This window comes from Pseudogymnoascus destructans (assembly GCF_001641265.1).
Source record: "Pseudogymnoascus destructans isolate 20631-21 unplaced genomic scaffold scaffold_8, whole genome shotgun sequence".
NCBI classification, from domain to species: Eukaryota; Fungi; Ascomycota; class Leotiomycetes; order Thelebolales; family Thelebolaceae; genus Pseudogymnoascus; species Pseudogymnoascus destructans.
Window position 1 is genome coordinate 809,370 of NW_020167527.1, and position 22,656 is coordinate 832,025.

The 22,656-nt window shown below is 46.3% G+C and overlaps 5 protein-coding genes across 5 annotated transcripts; 2 read left to right on the plus strand and 3 right to left on the minus strand.

Annotated features, from left to right (window-relative positions):
* Window positions 1–1,472: 1,472 nt before the first annotated feature.
* VC83_03928 (uncharacterized protein) lies at window positions 1,473–2,439 on the plus strand (the record flags this gene model as incomplete). Its single annotated transcript, XM_024467566.1, has 2 exons — window positions 1,473–1,502; window positions 1,861–2,439. The coding sequence occupies 2 exons, from the start codon at window positions 1,473–1,475 to the stop codon at window positions 2,437–2,439; spliced, it is 609 nt and encodes a 202-aa protein (XP_024325003.1).
* Window positions 2,440–6,464: 4,025 nt separating this feature from the next.
* Window positions 6,465–9,137, plus strand: VC83_03929 (uncharacterized protein; the record flags this gene model as incomplete). The annotated part of the gene is made up of 5 exons (XM_024467567.1): window positions 6,465–6,620; window positions 6,707–6,961; window positions 8,602–8,701; window positions 8,754–8,929; window positions 8,976–9,137. 5 exons carry the CDS (start codon window positions 6,465–6,467, stop codon window positions 9,135–9,137), a joined length of 849 nt encoding a protein of 282 aa, XP_024325002.1.
* Window positions 9,138–9,355: 218 nt separating this feature from the next.
* On the minus strand, window positions 9,356–10,960 carry VC83_03930 (uncharacterized protein; the record flags this gene model as incomplete). The annotated part of the gene is made up of 1 exon (XM_024467568.1): window positions 9,356–10,960. The coding sequence occupies one exon, from the start codon at window positions 10,958–10,960 to the stop codon at window positions 9,356–9,358; it is 1,605 nt and encodes a 534-aa protein (XP_024324774.1).
* A 138-nt stretch (window positions 10,961–11,098) lies between these two features.
* On the minus strand, window positions 11,099–11,842 carry VC83_03931 (uncharacterized protein; the record flags this gene model as incomplete). Its single annotated transcript, XM_024467569.1, has 2 exons — window positions 11,099–11,376; window positions 11,428–11,842. The coding sequence occupies 2 exons, from the start codon at window positions 11,840–11,842 to the stop codon at window positions 11,099–11,101; spliced, it is 693 nt and encodes a 230-aa protein (XP_024324775.1).
* A 2,351-nt stretch (window positions 11,843–14,193) lies between these two features.
* Window positions 14,194–14,472, minus strand: VC83_03932 (uncharacterized protein; the record flags this gene model as incomplete). Its single annotated transcript, XM_024467570.1, has 2 exons — window positions 14,194–14,388; window positions 14,437–14,472. 2 exons carry the CDS (start codon window positions 14,470–14,472, stop codon window positions 14,194–14,196), a joined length of 231 nt encoding a protein of 76 aa, XP_024324776.1.
* Window positions 14,473–22,656: the final 8,184 nt, after the last annotated feature.

A 22,656-nucleotide genomic window follows, 5' to 3' on the forward strand; every position in this document is an offset into this window, starting at 1 on the left:
CCCTTGTGAAACTACTTAAATATTAGTAAATAATTAAATTTAAGAGACATAAATATGTACTTACGGAGGTCATTCTCATTCTCCTTGAATTTTACGCAGAACAGTTCTATAGCATGTTGTACCCGTAGCGCCCGTTGTAGCATTGAATACCAGCTATTCCAACGTGTTGAATTATCTCTCAACAAACATAGGTTATTGCTCATCAACTTAAAGCTGGCGATACGTTGTGGGCTGCGTTGGATATAAACTACAATGTTATGTAGTTTACCAAGTGGACCTTTCTTTCTCCACTGCTCCATCTCTATTTCTGTCGGCGACGACAATAGCTCCGTATTATTATCCTGTGAGAGGTCCTCCTCATCACTTGCAAAGAGAAAGGCTTGAACAGCGAGGTTGATCACATGGCCGTTACACCGTAATCTATGTCGCCTAGGGTCCCATATTATCTCATGCTCCTCTTTCAGCTTTTTCGAAAGCTCCTTGATCATTGTATCATTATTTGTTGCATTGTCCATTACAAAATAACCAACTTTTGAAGCAATGCCATAGTCGTTGATAACATCAAGAATTTCCACAGCTTGGTTCTCACCAGAATGCTCGCCATTAACTTCTCGTAGTGCAAGAACAGAGTTATCTAGATTACCAGTTGCTGATATATAGTGAGCGACAATGCCGAGGATTGCAAGGGAATTTGGAGAAGTCCATAAGTCCACTGTAAAGTGTATATTTGTAAGGGCAGCTTGAACAGCCTGTCGAATGATGACCTTCTCTTCTGTATATTTACGAAGGACCCAATCGTGAATTGTTGTCGAGCTATGAGGCAGCCATTCATTGATGGCTGGATTTAAATAGTGAAGCATGCTATATATATATTAATAAAAGCCTTAAATCATGAAAGGTAATACTACTTACGTGCGGAACTCGGGGATTGAAACCATTCGGAATGCAATTCCACATGCTACTATCCAGCGCACATAGAGATCTTCAAGAACACGTGGATCTAAAGGCCTAACAGCAGTGACATCGTTGAGTCTACGGCGTTTATGATTGATTGTGTGTGGCCTGGCAAAGGCTACAGCTATTGTGGATTGATATCCATCAATGCGTTGCTCTTGTGGTGTTTTCAAGTCAATGGAATGGCGCTCCTTTAAGTGCTTGATGATGATATTAGTGCCCCCACCAACAGTATACTCCTTAGAACAGAACTTGCAACACCAGGACTCCTTGCCGTAGATATTGAAGGTTATTTCATAACGTCCTACTTTTGTAAAGTCCCATATCGGTGATGTGCGTAGCTTAGCTACCTTTGACGTAGTACGGGAGGTAGATTGGGACGGAATAGAGCAGCCAATAGTTGATGAGGTTGTAGTATCCTGTTCAAACTGATTAAATTGTTCACTTTCGATAGTAGATACAACATCAGAAGGTTCAGAAGCCATGATGTAGGCTGAATCATAAGACGTAAGGATAGAATGCAGAGTTTTCACGACGACCTGAAAATTGTGAAAGGATCACGTGAAATACTTAAGTATTGCCAGTATAATACTGAAGTATGGCCAGCAATACTTAAGTATAATACTAGCGGCGAAGAGGTGTTATGATACGGGTCATATGAATACTTAAGTATAATACGGGCCCGTATACGAGAGCCTCCCGTATACGGGCAATACTACTGGAAACACTGTTGGGGAGTGTCGGAAGGCCTTTTCCCAGAAGGCAAATTTGAAGGTTCATATTAGGACGCATAAAGGTGAGAAGTCATATGTATGTCCTCCCACATCCACCCTATCCCCTTCCCATCCTCAAGCATCACCAAAATCCAGCAGCAAAAGCAGAACCGCAACTAACCCCCTTCTACAGACATGCGACTACCCCTCCTGCACGCACACCTTCTCCCAACTCGGCAACCTCAAAACCCACCTCCGTCGGCACACTGGCGAACGCCCCTTCGCCTGTCCCACCTGCGGGAAAACATTTGCCCAGCGCAGCAACGTACGCGCGCACGTCGCTGTGCACGACGCAGCGAAGAAGTATGTCTGCCGCTTGGACGAATGCGGGAAATTATTTTCGCAGTTGGGGAATCTGAAGAGTCATATGAATAAATTCCACGTCGAGACGCTAGGGGCGCTAACGGCGAGGTTTGGGGAGAGCGAGGCGAGAAGGGGGGGGAAGGAGGGGGAGGAGGATGAGCTGTTGGAGTATTTCCGCAGTCTCTATCGCAACTCTAATAAAGGCATCAAGGGGCGTGGGAAAGGGAGGAAAGTCGCATCTACAACCCACAACACCGGCAGCACGGCCACATCTCCGCTATCGCTAAGTTCCTCAATATCCTCAGTCTGCTCGCTCGCTTCCCTCCCACTCTCCCCCCCTTCATCGACGTCGATATCGTACACCGGCGGTATGGGGATGGGCGCTAGGATGGAGATGGAAATGTTTTGAGGGGAGTAGTAGTGGGATTGGGAGTCTGTGGGCGAGCAGTTCGGGGAGTTTGTATGAGATGTGGACGTATAACGAGGAGGGGAACGGGTTGGCGTTCGGGGATTGCATGTATTAGGAGCGTGGTGGGGGGGGTGGTGTATATCGGTGGTGACCAACAAAACAGTCGGTCACAGCTAGTCGGGGTGGGAGATGGGGTTTTGGAAGGGGGGGGGGGGTTCTTTAGTTTGGGTCTACTTGGTGGCGGGGTTTAGATTGGTCGTGTAGGTAGTGGTTGGCTTTGGTGATGTCCTCAAGGACAAAACGATTCTTGTAGTTATGTTATACCCTTTTTGCAATTATACTTTTGTTTATACAGACAACAGCTGGGCTGCTGTAGCCTCAGGTATTTAACATGGCCCGCACCCTCTAATGTTTTGTGCTTTTATTAAAATTCCGTATGACAGTCAAGCATCTTGCCCAGCTCCTCGATAACGCTGAGTTTATCTCCGCGGACGACGCAGTCAGACTTCATTATTCAGACTACCTCAGATCAAATCTTTTGACTTGAGCCACTACTCAGCTATGTACGTTTCTACCCAGATGCTCATGTACCGTGTTCCTCATATTCTCCTGTACCAAGGGCTAACAAGACAATAGGGTAGATAGTGTCAATTTGCGGCGATAACTAAGATCCATATAAACATGCCTCTCGACCAAACCACGCAAGCAAAGTCTGGACCAGCAGAAGTTAGTAGTCAGATGCTCGCCCCAAGCCAGCTTCGAAAGCGAAGCTCTACAACCGCCATGAGAGAAGATGCAGTGTGGGTAATAGTCCAAATAGTCCGTCCAAGGCCTTAAACTGGACTGGACTGTTTAAATATTGAGCAAACTGGACTGGACTGTATATGTATGTGGTCAAACTGGACGGACTGTGAAACTGACTAATAAACTGACAGTTTGTATATAAATTACATCCAAGATTTCAAACACTCTGTAGCCTCGATAGTCTCCGCCCCCAAGTTATTCCTTCTATCAGTAACTGTGAGCAACGCACCTGAAAATAGCCTTTCTGGTTCTGCTGACATAGCTGGAATTGAAAGAATATCAATGCCCATTAAAGAAAGATTAGGATACATTAGCCGCTGCGTAGGTTCTAACCACCATGCAAGTGCATCTTTGACCTCTGACAAGATGGGAGCTTGAAGATACCTAGCATACTCATCTACCTCTGTCTGTACACTGGCTTTCTTCCTTCTCCAAGCCTGATACTGATTTTCCCGCTGCTGATGCTGCACCGTTGTTGCTGTGTTTGCTCGTGGAGGAAGAACAATAGCTTTGGACTTGTATTTTTCTTCCCAGAATTCCTGCATCTTAACCTTTCCTCTAGTGATCCACACATCCTCCCAAGTAGATTCGAAGTACTCCCATTTAAACGCCGGGCACAGTACCGTTGCTGCTATATAGACCGGGGTTCTACCTGTTAGAGCATAGTACTTGTCTAGTTTAGCCCAACCAGAGTTGCAACATGGGGCCATGTATCTATCCTCTTGATATTGTATCTTTGCGGCCTCAAAATGCTCTAATAGAAAGTCCATAGTAGGTAAAACACGGTCTAATGTGCCCACGTGTCCTTCAGTTGATAGTGTGGCGTCCTCAAAATACTGAAGAAAGTCCCTAATCTTCTGCAAATAACCCCAGTCTGTTTCTGAAAGTGCGTCCTTTTCTAACTTGTCTCTAGCTGCAAAGACATCAATAGCTTCGCGTCGTAGTGGATCCAAGGCGCAGTCAATCATCTTAAACCAAGAGTTCCATCTAGTAGAATTGTCCCTGATTAAACTCAAGCCTCCAGTTTGTGTACGAAATCGTTGAATTCGCTGTGTGCTGCGGCGAATATAAACAATGAGGTTGTGCAGCTTTCCCAGTGGCCCCTTCTTTCTCCAACTGTCCATTTCCAGCTGAGTTGGTGTAGAATATTGACCCTCGTTGTTGTGTTCTGCTAGAACTTCGGTTTCAGTATTGAAAAGAAAGGATTGAGCAGCTAGATTGATGATATGGCCATTGCATCGCAATCGGTAATGAAGAGGATCGTAGGTGAGATTGTGTTGTTCCTGAAGAGCTGTCCAAATAAGTATTAGCTATAACTTGGACCTTTAAGATGGAAAACAATAAAGGAAATAAAGTATACCGGCAGAGAGGTGCTCCATCATAGTATCATTGTTGTCTGCATTGTCCGTCATCATATATCCAACCTTCGAAGTAACTTGGTAGTCTTCTAAAAGGTCTATAAACACTGAAGCCATGTTCTCTCCACTGTGTTCACCCTGAAGCTCCGGAAGACCCAGAACTAAAGACTGGAGTTTCCCGTGTTCATCAGTAAAATGACTGACGATACCAAGTAAGGCGTGCGAGTTTGGTGAGCTCCAGAGATCCAAGGTAAAGTGGATGGAAGACAGTGCCGATTGAAGGGCGAGTTTTGTATATTCCTTTTCTTGTTGAAAGGTCCTCATAATCCAACCGTGAATTGTGTTGTGTGTAGCAGGCAACCAGGTGTTGATATTAGGATTTAGATACTGTAGAAGGGCCCGGAATTCATCTCTTTCCACCATCCGGAAGGAGATATTGCAAGAGGTAACCCATTTCACAAAGAGTTGTTCGAGAGTTCCAGGGTCCAGCTGATCTCCAGTTCCATCATTAGAATTAAGGCGCCGGCGTGAATGTGATGCTTCTTCACCTCTTTTGAAGGCATGGCGAATAGTGGCTTCTACAGCTAGAGAATGTGTCTGTTCTTCGTAGATATTATGACCTTTTAGGTGTCGGGCAATGTTTTTGGTTCCTCCAGATTCCATATAAGTCTGAGGGCAGAACTTACACTTCCATACAGAACGGCCACTATCATTAGTCCAAATACGAGCTCGCCCTTCTTCTGTATCAGGAACGTGATCCCATACCCAGGACGTACGGGCGCGTCGTTTACGTGACCGTGAATGTGAGCGTGATTGGTGTCCAGAAGTAGGAGTAGAAGGTTTCGATTCTTCCTCGTCAAAATCATCACTCAGAAGATCAGACAATACAGCGGAAGACTGTTGAGAAGACATCTTGAATCAATGACTGTGAGAAGTGAAGCTCAATAACTGAAAAGGGGCTTAATAACTAAAAACTCCACTTTATTTCTTAAGCGTAATGAAAGTGTCTTAAACTGACTAATAAACCAACAGTTTCGCAGTTTTGAGGAGGTCGAAACTGGACGGACTGTTTAATAGGAATCTGTAAACTGAACTGCAAACTGAGAAACGGACTGCGAAACGGACTGTGAAACTGTGAAACTGCGAAACTATTACCCACACTGAGAAGATGAACACCCTCAAGAAGCTGAACACATTCAAAAACGGGCTAATACACAAATATCCGATCACACAACTGAGATGGACGACGAAAGCTAGAATGGCTCAAAAACACAAAGAGAATACGAAAAAAAGGATTGAGGACAAGATCTCGACAAAAGACTGGGTCCAAAGAAACCCAAGGCAAAGGAGGACTGCGTTTTGTTGTTCGTGCCAAAAGAGATCTGTGACTAGCAAGACATATGAATGCCAGGATTGCGGGCATTCCTTGTGCGGAGAATGCACGAGTGGCTAAGCTCATGGAGGATGGTAGATAACTCCAAGACCGACGTAAAAGTTCAATATTTCGTACGCATAAACCTGTATACAAGTGATGTCATTTTCCATCCGTGAAAGCACACTACATTTATGATATTATTTCATATGTTGTGGCAGATTTGTGATAGAGACGACGGTACTTTAAGGGTCAGAGTTTGCAGCTCCAGGGGCTGAAGGGATCGGCTTCCATCTCCTATGCAGCCTATAAATAATGGAGTGATGTCCGTCTTGGAAGATATGTGTTTTAAACAGATACGTTTCAATTACCCCTTACTCCTACCGTCAAATTTTTTCTATTGATCGCTCCGTCTCGCTCGAACGGGTTGCTCCAACTCGCCAAATTCAGCAATACCTTTATAACAAGGGTAGTGCATTCTGTGTTTTCCAATGAACCACTTCCAAGAACAGCCTCAACGTAGGGTGTTCGAACCATGTCCCGTTCCGCCTCCAACCATTCTGATTACTCCTACGGACAATGTCAACCCCGCTACCACAGTCAACACCTTAAGAGCAATGCACCTTGTAACTCCCCAGACCTCGGAGGTAAGGTCTTTGGGCCAATCCCAAGCTCTTGAAACATTTGCGATTCATCTTCCACCTGTTCTCTGCGCCACGCTGATTAACCCCAGATATACACGAGCCAGTCGCAGGGCTTGCCGCAGCTTGGTAACCCTAACGCACATCAGCTCTGCTATAGCGGCAAACGAACTTATCCGCACGACCCGGTACGATGCAAGCTCGATCAGTGCAGCCAGCAGTTCAATACAGTCATCGACCTAAAGTCCCACCAAAATGAGTGTCACCGCGATACATTACACACTCTAATGGTTAAATTCGAGAACAAAGACTATATTCCAGAGGATGACGAGATGTTTGCTTATTTAGTGAGTTTATATCAGACTAGAGGGAGTTCGACGGTTGGCACCTTTGGAGAGGGTCTAGGGCTGGCGTTTGCAGATAGGATGTCCTGTCAAGATTATGTAGCCAGCCCACTGTTTGAATTTTGATAGCTTTATTATGTGTGTCGTATTTATTTTATGGTTACCTCATCCCGACTCCCTTGATGCTGCTGCAGCTCCTGGCATGCTGCTTCGTGCAGAATGCTAAAATATGAAAATGCCTTTCATCGAGACCATCGGGTGGTGAGAGACGATCGATACCGTCGGTTGAGACCATCGGGTGAGACCATCGGGTGGTGCCACTGAAGTTTGGGATGCCATTGTGGACGTAACATGGCGGTTAACCCCTGTCGATCGCTCCACCCCACTATGAGGACCGCCCAATGATCCACCGTTTATAGTTTGATGGCACTCGAGAGTACGTACCGGTACGTACCGACCCTCTACGTCATCGTGAAGTTGCACAAACGATTGTGGCTTTGTGAATTAAACCAGGGTAAGTCGACAGGCATAAGGATTTCGCAATACCTAGAAGCAGAAGCATCCCAAAGTGCGAACCTAGGATAAGTTGCGGTATGAGTCACCGTTGTTCTGCTACCTTCTATAGTCTTCTATACCGAAGATGTTATGTTTTATTGTCTCAGAATCTATTTCACAGTTGCTTTCCCCCCAAAAAAATCATTCTCGATGGCTACCTTTTCCCTTCCTCCTCCTAACTGAATACTTGAGGCCTCTACGAGCTACATCATCTCACAAACCTGCTTCTATCTTCTAAATCTCATCAGCAATTCGCATTTATTCGTTCCTCCTAATTTCTCTTTGCCACTTAGTATGAGGGAAGGACAAGAGAGAGAGTTTGCTGATAGTTCAGAGACCACGCCATCTCCTGTTGGGAAGCGTCGAGTTTTGTTTCCGGAGCAGCCTCACCCATCGTTGAGAACTGAGAGAGAATTATGGTCTGCAGGAGAGAGGGCTATTCCATCATTTGTTTGCAGTCCATGGGACTTTTACGAAAAATTTATCGAACTCCACTCGTGGGAATTTCTAGTTCTCTGCAATGATAGGTCCACAGTGCGAGTAATTAAGCACTTCGATGATGTTTGCAGTTTCTCAGTCTCCTCCCTTGCGGAATTAGACTGGTTCCCTCTCCTCTCTATCAGGCATCAAAATTTTGTTGAAATTTGTGAAGCATATTGGTTTGATCATCAAATCTTTGCCATCACCGAATATGTTGGATTTTCTCTTAAAACCCTCCTACAACGCGGCATCCGCCCCTCAGAACCTGAGATAGCATATATTATGTTGAACTACAGCGTCAGTAGCGATCTATAACGTAGAATGGTAGGGCCTCAGTCAGTGATCCGTGAATGCATGTTTTATTGATCTAGCTACCGTGTCTACTATATATATGTGTAATAAGCTGAGCTCAGAGGGCAGCTACAGCTGTCTATTTCCTAATTAGGAAAGTGTGATCCTTCGTCCTTCGTGCTTCTTGTGGTGGTTGTGAAGATTGGAAGGCACGACTCACGTGCTTCCCTCCGGGCACAGAGTGCGAACTCCACATATTATCAGCCAAGCGAGTTGAACCCTACATCCCCCATCCTAAGTTAATACTAATTTAATAGGTTCTGGCGGGCATACGATTTATCTGGTCAAGGAAACTCGACCACCCCCGTATATCGGCACGAAATATTTTGATTTCTCCGAAAGGTGAGGTGAAGATCGGTGAGCAACAGTCCGCCCGAACCAAAGCCCCAGACTAACCAAGCCCATCTAGACCATACGGATTTTCCGAGCAGCGATGGCCAAACTTCAGAAAATATGGGCTGTTTGAAGACGCTTATGCTATGTATGATGCATGAGCAGAGCGCAGTTCCAGTGCAGCCTTGGTCAGCTGAGGCAGGCCACTTTATGACGGCCACTTCCTGGGCGTCTCCTTATGAATTGTCGGATGTGAGTCTCGCAACCTACTGCATTGTCTGCTGCTAATAGTGACGAGCACGTATTTATAGCTCGTTGTTCGAGCACTGCAACAGTCCTAAACCCTCTCTGTATGCTGTCTCACTTCCTCGTAAATGAAAATGTGACTTTATGTCAAGGATTTGATGGACGAAAAATTGAGCCTACGTCGAGAGATGCATGGGAGAGGTCTACGTCTTGAACAACGAGCTTGCTTTCCACTTGTGCTTGTTGTAGTACTTCTTGCTACCTTCTTTGACAATAGATTTGGGGGGGTTGAGAGCCTTAAGAGGACGTATGTTTTGCTCTAGTCTTCTGTAGATACCCATATCGTGAAATAAATCAATTTCTAGATCCACGTCGACCAGCACAAAAATTTCACGAAATGCAAAGGCCAGAAAGAAGGGTACTATTATGATTTTAATGTCGACTCCTCTTTGGCCTACTGCCTCCAAAAGGATCCGCATCAGGTGTCGGTTCAAACACCACAAGCTGGTTATTAACATGGGTATCATCTTCCTGGATCAATAGTATTGTGTTTGTCCCATCCGTAGTTACTGCTTGGAAGCATGTTCGTGGGAGTAGTAACTCAAATGGCCTGATTCCCTTTCTCATGTATTTCTTCGCTACCCGCTCTACCTCGGAAGGTTCAAAAGGGTTCACCAGAAGACTTCGATCCGTCTTCCATACCTCTCCCTCCAGAATTTTAAACTCAATGCGGACCTCGGAAGGGGAAGGGGCTACTACCTGCAGTTGACTGTTCGGGTCCTGCTCTCCAGGGCGATCTGGTGGGTCCACGGTATCTTCAAGGGTGCTGGCGAGTCCACCTGCAATGATTCCCTCAAGGTCAATTTGTGTGTTCCGCCTCTGATCCCTCTCTGGTACTTGGAATGAGTCGTTGCTATCACCATTCACCTCTGATACCTGCCTCTCCTGTTCCAGCGGGGCCAGTTCAGACCGTTCTCGGTCAAGCCTCTCCTCCTCGACTCTGTTCTGTCTGAGCCCCTCCTGCTCTGTGTCGAGACCTGCCTCTGGTGCTGCCGCCTGGTCCGCCCCAGAATTGGGTGGTGGTGCAGGGTTAGAACGGGGTGTGCTTGTCTCCTCCAACCTACCAAAGAATGCAAAGTATACAGACCTGCGCACGAAAAATGACGTGATGCTCTCGCCTTGCTCGTCTTGGTCTGCGTGGAGGTTGCTTATATAGAGAAACTTTCTATCTCTCGCATGCGCCTCCTCGTCGGGAAACCCACATCGGGCCCCCGCCGCGTCCGGACCGTCACTGACGAGAGCGGGAGATGACTGATCAGTATTGCGAGGTCTGGCGGTTGCAAACAATCCCAAGATTTGTTCGACATGAGAGTCAATGTCTCCATCATTGTAATCATAGTGATCCTGATCTCGCGCTCTTAGTAATGCATCACGCGCAATCTCTCTGTCTGAGGACCGTCGCATTAACGCCGATATCTCATCGCTTTTAAACCGTAGCCTGTCAGCAAGAACTGCAAAGTCAGACAGTTTAACTTCATTGGCATTTGGCGTCCTAGCCTTCGCTAGAAGCTTCTTCTTCTTCTTCGTCTTCACCTCCCGAGGAGCAGGCAAACCAGGATAGTCCCGCATAGTGAACAACCATAACTGGGGATACGTAAAGTGCCAATTCTTCGAGCACTTCCCCAACTGTGTAGAATATGTGGAGTGGGCCTCCTGGATGACGAGTTGGTTCGTTCCAAAAAAAATATTGTTCAAGGCGCTGCGCATCGTGTGTTTTGGAGACGGCATAACCAAGTGTCTCATGCTGCCTGCACATGCTTCCAGATACTTGAGATCCTCGAAGAAGGTGTAGAGGGATGGTATCAGGCCGCTAATGATACGCAAATTACTCCAGATGGTCTCACGGCCCTCCAGGTTAAAGCCGGAAAATATCTGTCCGCTCACTAATTGGCCATGTAGCAGCTGGGCGTCCCGCTTCGATGATTTGGGGGCCATGAGCTCCACGACCTTTACCGTGGCTTGGTCTACCATAAGCATCGCTTCTTTGTTGTGACGGAGGAGCTGGGACCAAACATCCTTAATGTGCGTGAGATAAGACAAGATCTCCTGTTTCAATAGGTTTCAGTGATGAGCAAGCTAGATATGCCAATCACGGCAGACTCACGTCGTCACATCTCAGCTAATCATCCTATTCAACGTACTAATTCGCATCCCGCCCCAGAGACCGGGAATATCCAACAGATCGTCGAAGGCGGCCTTAAAATCGCCATGACGGAAGAGCTGCTCGAGACACCTCGTCCCATGGTCCGACAGGCGAGCCCACCATCGCATTTCCGAGTACCGATCCCGCTTTCGCTGATATTTTCGGATCTTACAATAGATCTCGCCATCTGACGGCGGCTGCTCATTTGAGTGCTCCTCGATCAAGGCCTTCTTAAGCTCCTCGTCGATATCTGTAAGGACTTGTCAGCAACGGCCAAATCGCTCATACGACAAGTGCATACCTGCGAGGTAAATATCCACCGTCCACCATCTCTCCTGCGGAGGTAGGACCTCTCGCGCTGCCAGAACTCGGTGTCGCCCATGGAGGCAGCGGAGTTGGGATCCTGATGGAAATCTGAGCTCCGGATGAGGGTCGGCATTAGTCAGCAGCCTCTCAGCCGAGACCTGTGAAGCGTGGAGGACATCGTCCAGCTGGGACTGATCAATGACAACTGGGATATGGTTCCGCGTCACTCGGTCACACTGCCCTTTTTCAAAGCATTTCTTCAGCTTGTTGAGGCTTTTTTGGTTTGGCTCCCTTGGCTCGTTCCATGTGAAGTGTAGGACCTCGAGCCCTACGCGCGCTGTGCCTCTGTACTTGAGCCGGCCCTCTGTCGCCAGCCTCTCTTCGCGACATGCGAATCTCGAAGGCAGCATCTTGTATTTGCTCGCAATGCAGGATGGCCTTGATGATGAAGGGAGATCTTTGAGCAGAGGGAGCTAGGAGGGAGGAATGGAAAGCAGGGTGGAGGTTTCGGTCAGTTGCGCGTTCAGACCATCCAGATCGTGCTGCCCTACGCACTGAGCCATTTTCACCTTCCCCCGAATGGGTTAGTATAATCCCCGTTCGTCTGTGGCATTCTATCCTCGTCCATCTTCTATCTCTCGTCTGTCTTCTGTCCCTCTCAAGTCCTTGTTCTCTAGACTATTGTGCTCCCTACCCTGCCTACTGCTCACGTTGCTTCAGTATGAGTTCAGGTAATCGTCACACGAAAATCGACATGTTAATGGCCTCAGCTCAGCTGTCTACTCAGCATCCTGAAGCTTCCGCTGTGCCACCTGCACTGTCAAGTTCCCTAGTGGGCGACACTCCGGAGAGCGCCAGTAAAACGCTGATCTCGAAAAGATCTCGCTCTCCGAAGGATGATACATATCATGCAAGCAGTGTCAAGATATCTAAGCTGCCCAGAATAAGTGAATCTAAACCCAGCTCATCTACGAACATCATAGCAAGAAAAGAATCACCATGGGAAATCTACGAGAAAGTTCTCGATCTCGACTTTAACGGTTCTGTTACAGTGGCACAACGAAAGGCGAGACACTCTGGACTCGTAGCTGTGAGGGCATTCCCCGTTTCAGCTGCCGAGAAGACGCTTTATATGCATGGACGCGTCCGACATGCCAACATTGTCGAGGCTCTTGACGCCTTCACTACTGAGACTTCGTTCTTCATTGTCCTCGAGCACATGCCAATCTCCCTCGACCAGATCGTAGAGTGTGCTAAATATCCTACGGAAGGGCAACTAGCAGCTATTCTCATACAGGTGAGGCACATCCAGCTACCGCGTAGGACACATGCTGACAAGGAGCACGGCAGATCCTCGACGGCTTGGCCTTTCTCGCTACCTGAATATCCTATGCAACACCTCACCATGGACTTCAAGGAGTTCCCAAGGGACAAGCACGGATACGACAGCATCTTAGTGTTTATGGACCGACTCGGAAAGAGTTCGGTGACCATACCTTGCTACAAAACCACAACTGCCTGGCAAATGGCACATCTGTTCATCGAATAGATATACCGATTCGGACACACTCCGGAGTCGATTGTAAGCGACCATGGACCCCAATTCGTTTCATCCTTTTGGCAGGAGTTCTGTCGAATGATCGGCATTAAGGTTAAGCTGTCGACTGCCTATCATAAGCAGACCGATGGTCAGAGGGAAATCATAAACTGATACATCAATCAGAGACTGAGACCTTTCATATCCCATTACCAGGATAACTGGAGCGAACTCATCCCCATAATGGACCACCTGCAAATGACACTCCCCCACGCCTCCATTGGCATGACCCCCTACCGACTCAAGTACGGAACCGATCCGCATACGAGTTGGGATTGGAACACCCCGAAAAGCACCAACCCCCGGGAGACCCTAAACTGGGATGAAGCCAAGGCGGTTGCAGACAGAATGCATACCGCATGGGTCCATGCAAAGGAAAACATGTCAAAGGCACAAGAGGAAATGTCTAAGCATGTGAATCGACACTGAAGGGCCATTGACTGGGACGTAGGAGATAGAGTGTACCTCTCAACCAAAAATTTGAAGAACTCTTGCCCTAGCTACAAGTTGGGCCAACAATGGGTCGGACCATATACGGTGGTAGAGCGAGTTGGACACGCTTTTCGTCTAGACCTACCTACCGGTTCTCAAATACATAACATGTTCTCACCAGACGTTCTCATCAAGGCCCCGAATAACTACTGGGTCAAGAGCTGCCTGAGCCTAGCAGCAAAGTTATAGATGGCTTGGAAGAATGGGAAGTAGAAAAGATCCTTGCCGTGAGATTCTGAGGAAAGCAACTTCAATACCGGGTTAGTTGGGTAGGATATGATCCGGACCTGGAGTGGTACCCAGCGTCTAACTTCATGAACTCTCCCCATAAACTCAGAGAGTTTCACACGGAATACCCAGATTTACCAGGTCCACCTCGAGAACTATTCGGATGGGTTACGGCATGGGAGGCGGGCGAGGAACAAAACTACGATCACGGGAGGGACGACAAAGCAGGAAAAACAGAGTCGTTGCTACCTAGGACCCTAAGCTAATTACCCTCGCCAGGGTGCACACCACCGCAACCCTTGCGGGAGCCACCATTCCAAAACGCATCACCGGCGTCGCAACAGATGGCTACCACCATGAGAGACAAAGGGTCGAAGCGACCCCACATGAAGAGCCAGGCCCGAGTCCCCTCCGACACAGGATCCCCACCCCCACACCCCCCCCTTACTCCCCATACTCTGCACCAAAGGTTCCCTCCCCCTCTCCCTCCCCCTCCTTCCTCCAACCAGAGCAGACTGGAACCTTTGCAGCTGCGACGGTGACCGCAAGCAGCTTGCCCACGGCAGCCACCACTTCCTCCAAGAGCACTGGCACACTCTCCTGCTCCATCCGAAGACGGCGCAGAGTCGACCGGATTTGCTAAACCATGTCAGCACCGAAACAACACAGGGGAAGGGGTATACTCACGGCGAACCTGTTACGGCTACAGTAACATGACGTCATGGTTACAGGGCCAGGGCCTAGTAACGTGACGTGTCAGTCACAGGGGGCAAGCGGGGTAGGCTGCCATGTGACAGGGCTAATGGATAGTTGCAGAAACTAGTGGATATTGGATAGTTGAGCTATCCACGAACTATCCTGAATATCTAGCTATCCGCCAACTATCCAGATTACCCATGAGGTACGATGCCACTATATAAGTAGATAGTATTTCCTTAGATAGGAGCTTCATGCTCAACTCAATATAGTATTCTTTACAATACTGTAACGTGTTACTTGGAAAGCCTTTGTGTCTAATCCCCTGCCTCCTCTGTCAAGTCAACCTTACGCAAGAAACCTCTGTGTCTTCTATCATTTAGAAGTCAGCATTAGAGAACCCCGCCTCGATGGCAGCGCGCGTGGCGTGAGCCTCCTCGTAGGAGTCATGCTCTGCTGTGGAGTGGAACTTGGGAACGCTCTGGGTGGCCACAAGGGCCACCCGATTTGCCTCCGCGGCAGCAGCCACGACATTGGCCGTGACGACAGGGATGGCCGCTTCGGCGGCAAGAGGGCGCAGTACTCCTCATCGAGGAACCAGGACAGCTATCCACCGATGGTCAGCTACAACCAACCAACTGAACACCACAAGGAAATGCACCGAGATGCAGGGAGAGTGCTGGCCAGTGCAGTACTCACACTTCGACGACAAGGGAGACCAGATGCAGGCATGCGCCTGGACTCCCTGAGCTTTGGCCTGAAGGCAACGCAGACAGAGGATGTGGAAAGCGACTGACAAGACTCTGGCAGGAGGCGGGACCGGCATCTTCAAGTTGGGATCTATTATCCCGTCAGCCCAGCCCACATTATCACCCGCGCGCCGAGCGCGTTCCCGTCACCTACTTGTTCGTGTGGAATTGTATATTCTAAACAATCAATTAGTATACAGATATATGAACGGAGGGGGCCACTTACCAGTCTCGGATTGGCGTTCGCTGGTGTTGTTGTTGTAAGGAAACAAACAAGAGAAAAAAATGTTGGCTTACAACAATAAATTCTGAATTGGGCTAGCGCGACCACTGCCCCTTTCACGTTTACTAAGGTTTGACTCAAACGCTTAGCGGATACCTCCCGGTGCCCATTGAGACCACGAAGATGAAGTGAGATGAAACGAAGCCAACTCCAGTGTCACATTCCACGAGGTGGTGTTACGGTACCATTCACGAACACCCACCTCCGCACACAAGCACCTTCCTGACACATTTTACAAATGGAGAGGTTACGGAAAGGACCCTGATGGCGTGCTTTGCGGACAAAGCACCCTCTTAGAAGGGGGGTAGTGTAAGGATGCCTTCTTGTCTCTCACTCTAAGGAGACTCTGAGTAGCTGCAGGTCACGTGTGATCATTTGGGCAGGCTAACCGAGTCGGATGGGTTTAGGGTACTTGAGGGAATTGACTCACGAGGTTCCCCCTGGTCACGTGTGATCATTTGGGTGGGCTAACCGAGTCGGATGGGTTTCGGGTACTTGAGGGAATTGACTCGCAGGGTTCCTCCTTCATCTTTTTTGTATCCTTCGTAGTAGACCTATAGGATAGCCTCCATTTGGCCATATGCTATTACTGTGAGCTGGGTGCCCTGTGTCCTTACACTTCTGTCCATTCGAAGACATGGTCTTTTTTCGTTAAGTTGACAAGTGGTTTCATGATATTTAAATAGTTGTTGATAAACCTTCGATAGAACACACAGAATCCGATAAAAGCTTGCGTGTCACCGTAATGATTTTGGTTCTTTCCAATCGAGTATAGTGTTCACCTTTCCAGGATCCATGCGAATTCCATTAACTCCAATGATGAGTCCTAAGAATTTTGTCTCTTGAACGAAGAATCGCATTTTTCTATATCTGCTTGTAGTCCTGCTTCTCGAAGCTTTTGCAGAACCATTTTGACATGCTTAACATGTTCCTCCTTACTTGTGCTATAGACAAGAGATCATCCATGTATGCAGTGATGAATTTGTTTATGTATTCCATTAATGTTTCATTCATATATCGTTGGAATGTTGCCGGGCCATTCGTAAGTCCAATTGGGAGAACTTTGTATTTGTATGATCCAAATTGAGTTTTGATTTTGAATGTTATCAGATCTTCATCCTCCTCTGTCTGAATACGAATTCGATTAAAGGCATGTCTAATATCAATCTTTGTAAGATATTTGGCACCCGTGATTTGAGCCAATGTTTCATCAATGATGGGAAGTGGGTATGAGTCTTTCCTTGTGATCACATTTAGTTTGCGATAGTCTACGCAAATCGAAGTCCACCTCCTGGTTTGCATACAAATAACACAGGTGAGGCAAATGGTGCTTTGCTAGCTTCGATGAATCCTTTGGTAAGATTGTCCTCCACATATTTCTTACAAGATCAAGCTCTTCTTGAGACATGTTATAGAGTGGTGCATGCCCTAGTTTCGAGTTCCCTTCTAACACAATGTGATGGTCTGCATATCTGTGAGGCGGGAGCTTGTCTGCAGCCTGTTTTGAGAACACATCGAGATATTTATGGAACTCCTTTGGGAGGATCAGTTTTGGGTCGATTTCTTTCGTTTCCTCCTTTGCTTCTTCAGCGAGTATATCTTTAAATGATACTGCAAAAACCTTAGCTCCTTTCTGCTTCTGAAGTTTATCTCTCTTCTCAGACTCATCTGCTAAGGTTGTTTTCTCATTTATAGACTCATAGTCTTCTGGGTTTTGGGTTTTGGTCAGCCATCTTGGCTTTTTCTTTGGCCATGTGTGCCATAGCAGCTTTGCTATTCTTTCAGTTTTCGTATTCAGTAGATCAGACTCGTATCGCCAAAGGCCCTATTGCGCAGTTTGTCGACTGTAGGAGCCACTCGAGAGGAGCGCACTTCCCTCACAGCTATATTCTTTGTCGAGGGAGCATTGTGAAAGGCCTGATCTATGGAGTCTGTGGTATTCTGTGGTGTTCTGTGGTGTTCTGTGGTGTTCTGTGGTGTTCTGTGGTGTTCTGTGGTGTTCTGGTGTGTTCTGGAATCGACTTTAGGATATGGTTGTAGGGTTTCCAAAGAAGGGAATTCGAATTTCAGTATCAAGGTTCAGGCTCAGAGAGCAAAAGAAGGGTGAGATTCAATCTTATGTTATGATGGTCACGGAGTCAAGAAGCCAGTCCGGAGAATAATATGCTAGATTGAATCTAAAGAGAGAAGAAGAAGAAGAAGGAAGGAAGGTAGGCTATTCCTTGTAATATACAGTTGTCCGCTTAGCGGTTGTGGCCTTGGTGGCTAAGGCTGCACCCGTACCAACCGTAACAAGCTGTAAGCTATAATCATAACAGAAATAAGAATGCTTGTGCTGATAAGTTGATGATATGGCCATTAATCGTAGTCGGTAGTCCTTAGCATTGTATTTGATGTCTTAAACAAAGAGTACTATATAATAAATATTAGCAGTGTTGCCCGAGTAGTACTTGCCGTGAGTAGTACTCGCCGAGTACCCGAGTACTACTGTACTCGGGTAATATTTTTGAGTACTCGGTGAGTCCCCGAGTACTACTCCGAGTACTCTGAGTACTGCCAAGCCCTTGGCAAAGAGGGGTAATATAGATCGTAGAATAGAATAGATAATTGGAGCTTTCTTCCACTTGAGCGTTCTGTATTGCTTCCTACAATGAGTGACTCTTCGCTATCGCTGGTGCCGACTGAGTATCAGTCTGATGCTTTAGAGCTGCTGCCCCTTATTCCGATGCTGATGCCGCATATGCCTCTAAGACTTCAATTACCTGAGTCTACGTCAATCCTCTTTTTAAAAGGGCTATTCTACCGTACTTTATTAGATACAATACCTGCTAGAGTCCAATACCAATGCCTTCAAACCGATTGTAACTATATGCCGAGCCAGCCACTAAAGAGCCAGACAACGAGTAATCTTTGGAAGCATCTTAAAAAGATGCACCCATCTGTGTATACAGAATACGAGAAGCTATCCTCCTCAATTAGAAGCTCGTCAATGCCGTCTACTTCTGCTTCTGCTTCTGCTTCTACTTCTACTTCTGCTTTTTTCCAGCCCCGCCAAGCACCTAATAACGCACCAAGGTCGTCGAAATATAGAGAGCTTATACTCTCTTTTGTGGTATCAAATAACCTACCGCTACGCCTTGTGAAAAGCCACTCATTCCGGCAATTAGTTCATCATCTAAACCCTACTGTTTTAACAGTAGGTAGAACTACAATCGAACGGGATCTATATCGTCTATTCTGCTATCATAAAGCACGGCTTCAAGTAGAGCTACAGCAGCATGTTATAAATGGTGGACGACTATCCATAACAACTGATACTTGGTCTGCTCGGAACTACTCTGAATACGCAGCAGTTACTGTATACTGGATAAATGACAATTGGCAAATGAGAACTACGATACTTGACGTTATACACCTTCAAGAGCCGATCCACTCTGGTGAATACCTTGCTGAACAGATGATGAGTGTAACAGATGATTATAATATCACGCCTGCTATCTTCACAGTTACAAGAGATAATGCGTCATCGAATACAACAATGCTATTAGAGTATGAGAGACTGGCATCGATAGCCCCTACTTCCTTGAAACAACCATGGGCTTTTACAGCAAAAGCAGGAGACGTACGCTGTATTGGGCATATTATCAACATTGCTGTTCAAGCTGCTTTAGCTTCCTTAAAGGCAACGCCTGACGAAAGGGTAGAGGCATACCAGCTTGAGGTTGGGGCTGCACGAATACCAACTGGAATATCAACTGCTGCTGAATACGAAATTATAACTGTTCTTGCAAAGCTACGGCATCATATATATGTGTTTCGGAACTGCCGTGGGTGGAAAGATGCCTTGAAGAGTCAGTGTAAAGCTATAGGTATTCAAGTCCGTCAGTTAACACTTGATATGCCAGTCCGCTGGAGCTCAACTTATCAAATGATCGATATAGCTTTAAAGCTTCAGGCTCCGATTATAGATTGACATGCCACTTCGAGAATCTCAGAACATCATAAACGGTAGTTTGTATAAAGATTGTACTCAAACTTTGACTTCGGACACAGTGATGTCAACTTCGGACACTATGCTGTCAACTTTGGACACTATGCTGTCACCTTCAGACACTATGCTGTCACCTTCGGAACACAGTGCTCTAGCCTCAGCTGAGGGAGCAAATACTGGTTCACCTTCAACTTCGAGTAAAGACATAAATATAGATATTCCCAAAGTCTACCTTCGGTACTTCGACCTATTTGATGAGCAAAAGGCTAAGAAGCTGCCAGCTCATAAACCCTATGACCATGAAATACCTTTAGCAGAAAACACCATGCCACCATTTGGACCAATCTATGGTCTTTCAGAACCTGAACTTCGAGTACTTCGAGAATATATTAATGAGAACCTTCTAAGTGGTTTCATTCGACCTTCAACTAGCCCAGCTGGGGCACCCATCTTGTTTGTGAAGAAGAAAGATGGTTCACTTCGACTTTGTGTAGACTACAGAGGCTTGAATGCTATTACTGTAAAGAACAGATATGCTTTACCTCTAATTGGGGAACTTCTCGATCGGCTTCGGACAGCTAAGATATTTACAAAACTCGATCTTCGAGGAGCTTATAACCTCCTTCGAATTACTTCTGGAGATGAATGGAAAACTGCATTCAGAACTCGGTATGGGCACTTCGAATACCAAGTCATGCCCTTCGGTCTTGTCAATGCACCTGCTTCATTTCAGGCTCTAGTCAATGATGTGCTTCGACCTTACTTGGACATCTCTGTGGTTGTCTACTTAGATGACATTCTGGTCTTTTCAGATTCCGAAGATCAGCATAAGAAGCATGTATGCCAGGTGCTAGATGCTCTAGCTAAGGCAAGCTTGTATGTTAAGCTTGAAAAGTGTGAATTCCACACCACTTCAACAGATTTCTTGGGTTTTGTCATATCAGCAGATGGCATCTCAATGGACAAGTCTAAAACAGACTCCATTGCTTCATGGCCTCAACCTTCGAGTGTTAAGGAAATTTAATCCTTCCTAGGATTAGCCAACTTCTACAGAAGATTTATTCATGACTTCTCAGGACTTGCTTCGGGACTTCACCTCTTACTTCGGAAGGATGAGCCCTTCAAGTGGAAATCACTTCAAGAGGACTCATTCAACAATTTAAAAGCTTCGTTCAAACTCGGACAAGTACTTCGACACTTTGACCCAGACCAACCTGCATTTTTGGAAACAGATTCCTCAGACAGAGCAATAGCTGGAATCCTATTGCAGAAGAATGGGAAAGGAAAACTTCAACCTGTTGCCTTCTTCTCTAGAAGTTTACAGCCTGCTGAGAGAAATTATGAAATCTTTGATAAGGAGATGCTTGCAATTGTTGCTTCGCTTCGAGAATGGAGACCCTACCTCGAAGGTGCGAACCACCGAATTACCATCTTCACAGACCACAGCAACTTGACAACATTTACAACTTCGAAAAAGTTAAACCCTAGGCAAGCTAGGTGGTCAGAACTACTCAGTTCTTATGATTTTGTTATTAAGCATGTGTCTGGTGCTTCGAATGCTCGAGCCGATGCTCTCTCTCGAAGATCAGACTATATGGCTTCAGAACCTTCGACCCTATCCCCACCTCTACTAAAGCCTCAGCAAATGGTTGCTTCGACATCAGTAGGAGGTGAACCCATTCTCGAGGACCAGATTTGGTCTGCTTCAACCCATGATGTGTTTGCTAGAAACACAATTGCTTCGCTTTGAGCCTTAGATTCCAGTAAACCTGCACAGCTTCGCTCATACTCGCTATCTTCAACAAACCTACTATTATGCAATGGATTATTATACATACCACAAGACAAACCTCTTTGACTTCGGATCATAAGACTACATCATGATCATTCAGCCTCTGGACATTTTGGCTTCGCCTTCGCTTCAATAACTCGAGTTTATTATTGGCCTAAGCTTCGGCAATACCTCGAAGACTATATTCGAAGTTGCATACAGTGCAACTTGAATAAGCCTGCAAGACATAAACCTTATGGACAACTTCAATCACTACCTGTGCCAGTAAGACCATGGACTTCGATTTCAGTAGACTTAATTGTCAAACTACCCCCTTCGACATCTTCGCTTTATGGGAAAACCTTTGACTCCATCATTGTATTTGTGGACAGGTTATTAAAAATGGCACACTTTGTTCCTTGCAATGAATCTATGGATGCTATGCAATTCGCTCGAATCTTCTTCAAATTCATATTTAAGCTTTATGGCTTACCTTTTGATATAGTCTCAGATAGAGGCTCGCTTTTCACTTCGGCTTTCTTCAGAGAACTTGCAAAGCTGCTCCAGATAATACAGAAACTCTCTACTGCATTCCATCCCCAGACTGATGGTCAGACTGAGATACTCAATTCGATCCTTGAACAATACCTTCGGATGTATGTTAATTACCCTCAGAATAACTGGGCAGACCTTCTGTGCTTTGCAGAATTTGCCTACAATGATTCGACTTCAGCTACTACTAGAGAAACACTCTTCTTCGTTAATTCGGGCTACAACCCCCTTTGGATCACTTCGAGCTTGACTTCAGAGAGAAGTCCTGCTGCTTCGGAACATCACCTCTTTCTTCAAAGTCTACACAAGTACCTCAAAACTGAGTTGCTTAGAGCTCAAGACTCTCAGGCATCTGCCTTTAATAGGAGGGTGCTGGCTTCTCCTGTCTTCGAAACTGGAGACTATGTATACTTGCTTCGAAAGCATATTAAGACAACTCGACCTTCGAATAAACTAGACCACAAGAAACTTGGGCCCTTGAAGATCCTACAAGTAATCCCAAAGAATGCATACAAGCTATAGCTGCCTTCGACTATGAACATACACAATGTGTTCCATGTCTCACTCCTTGAGAAAGTTCATCCTAATTCGATTCGACCTTCGGTTCAAGAACCTTCACCTGTAGAGGTAGAAGGAGAACATCAATGGGAAGTCGAAGCTATCCGAAGACATAAAGGAACTGGAAATTGAACTAGATACCTTGTTAAATGGCTTGGGTTTTCAGAACTAGAAAACACCTGGGAACCTGCTTCGAACTTTGAACATGCACAAGACCTTTTACAGAGCTACAAGTCACAACATTCAATTGCATTAAAAATTGTTGTTTGGTTCAGAGAACCCCCAAGAGGGTTCCCCTTTAATTTTT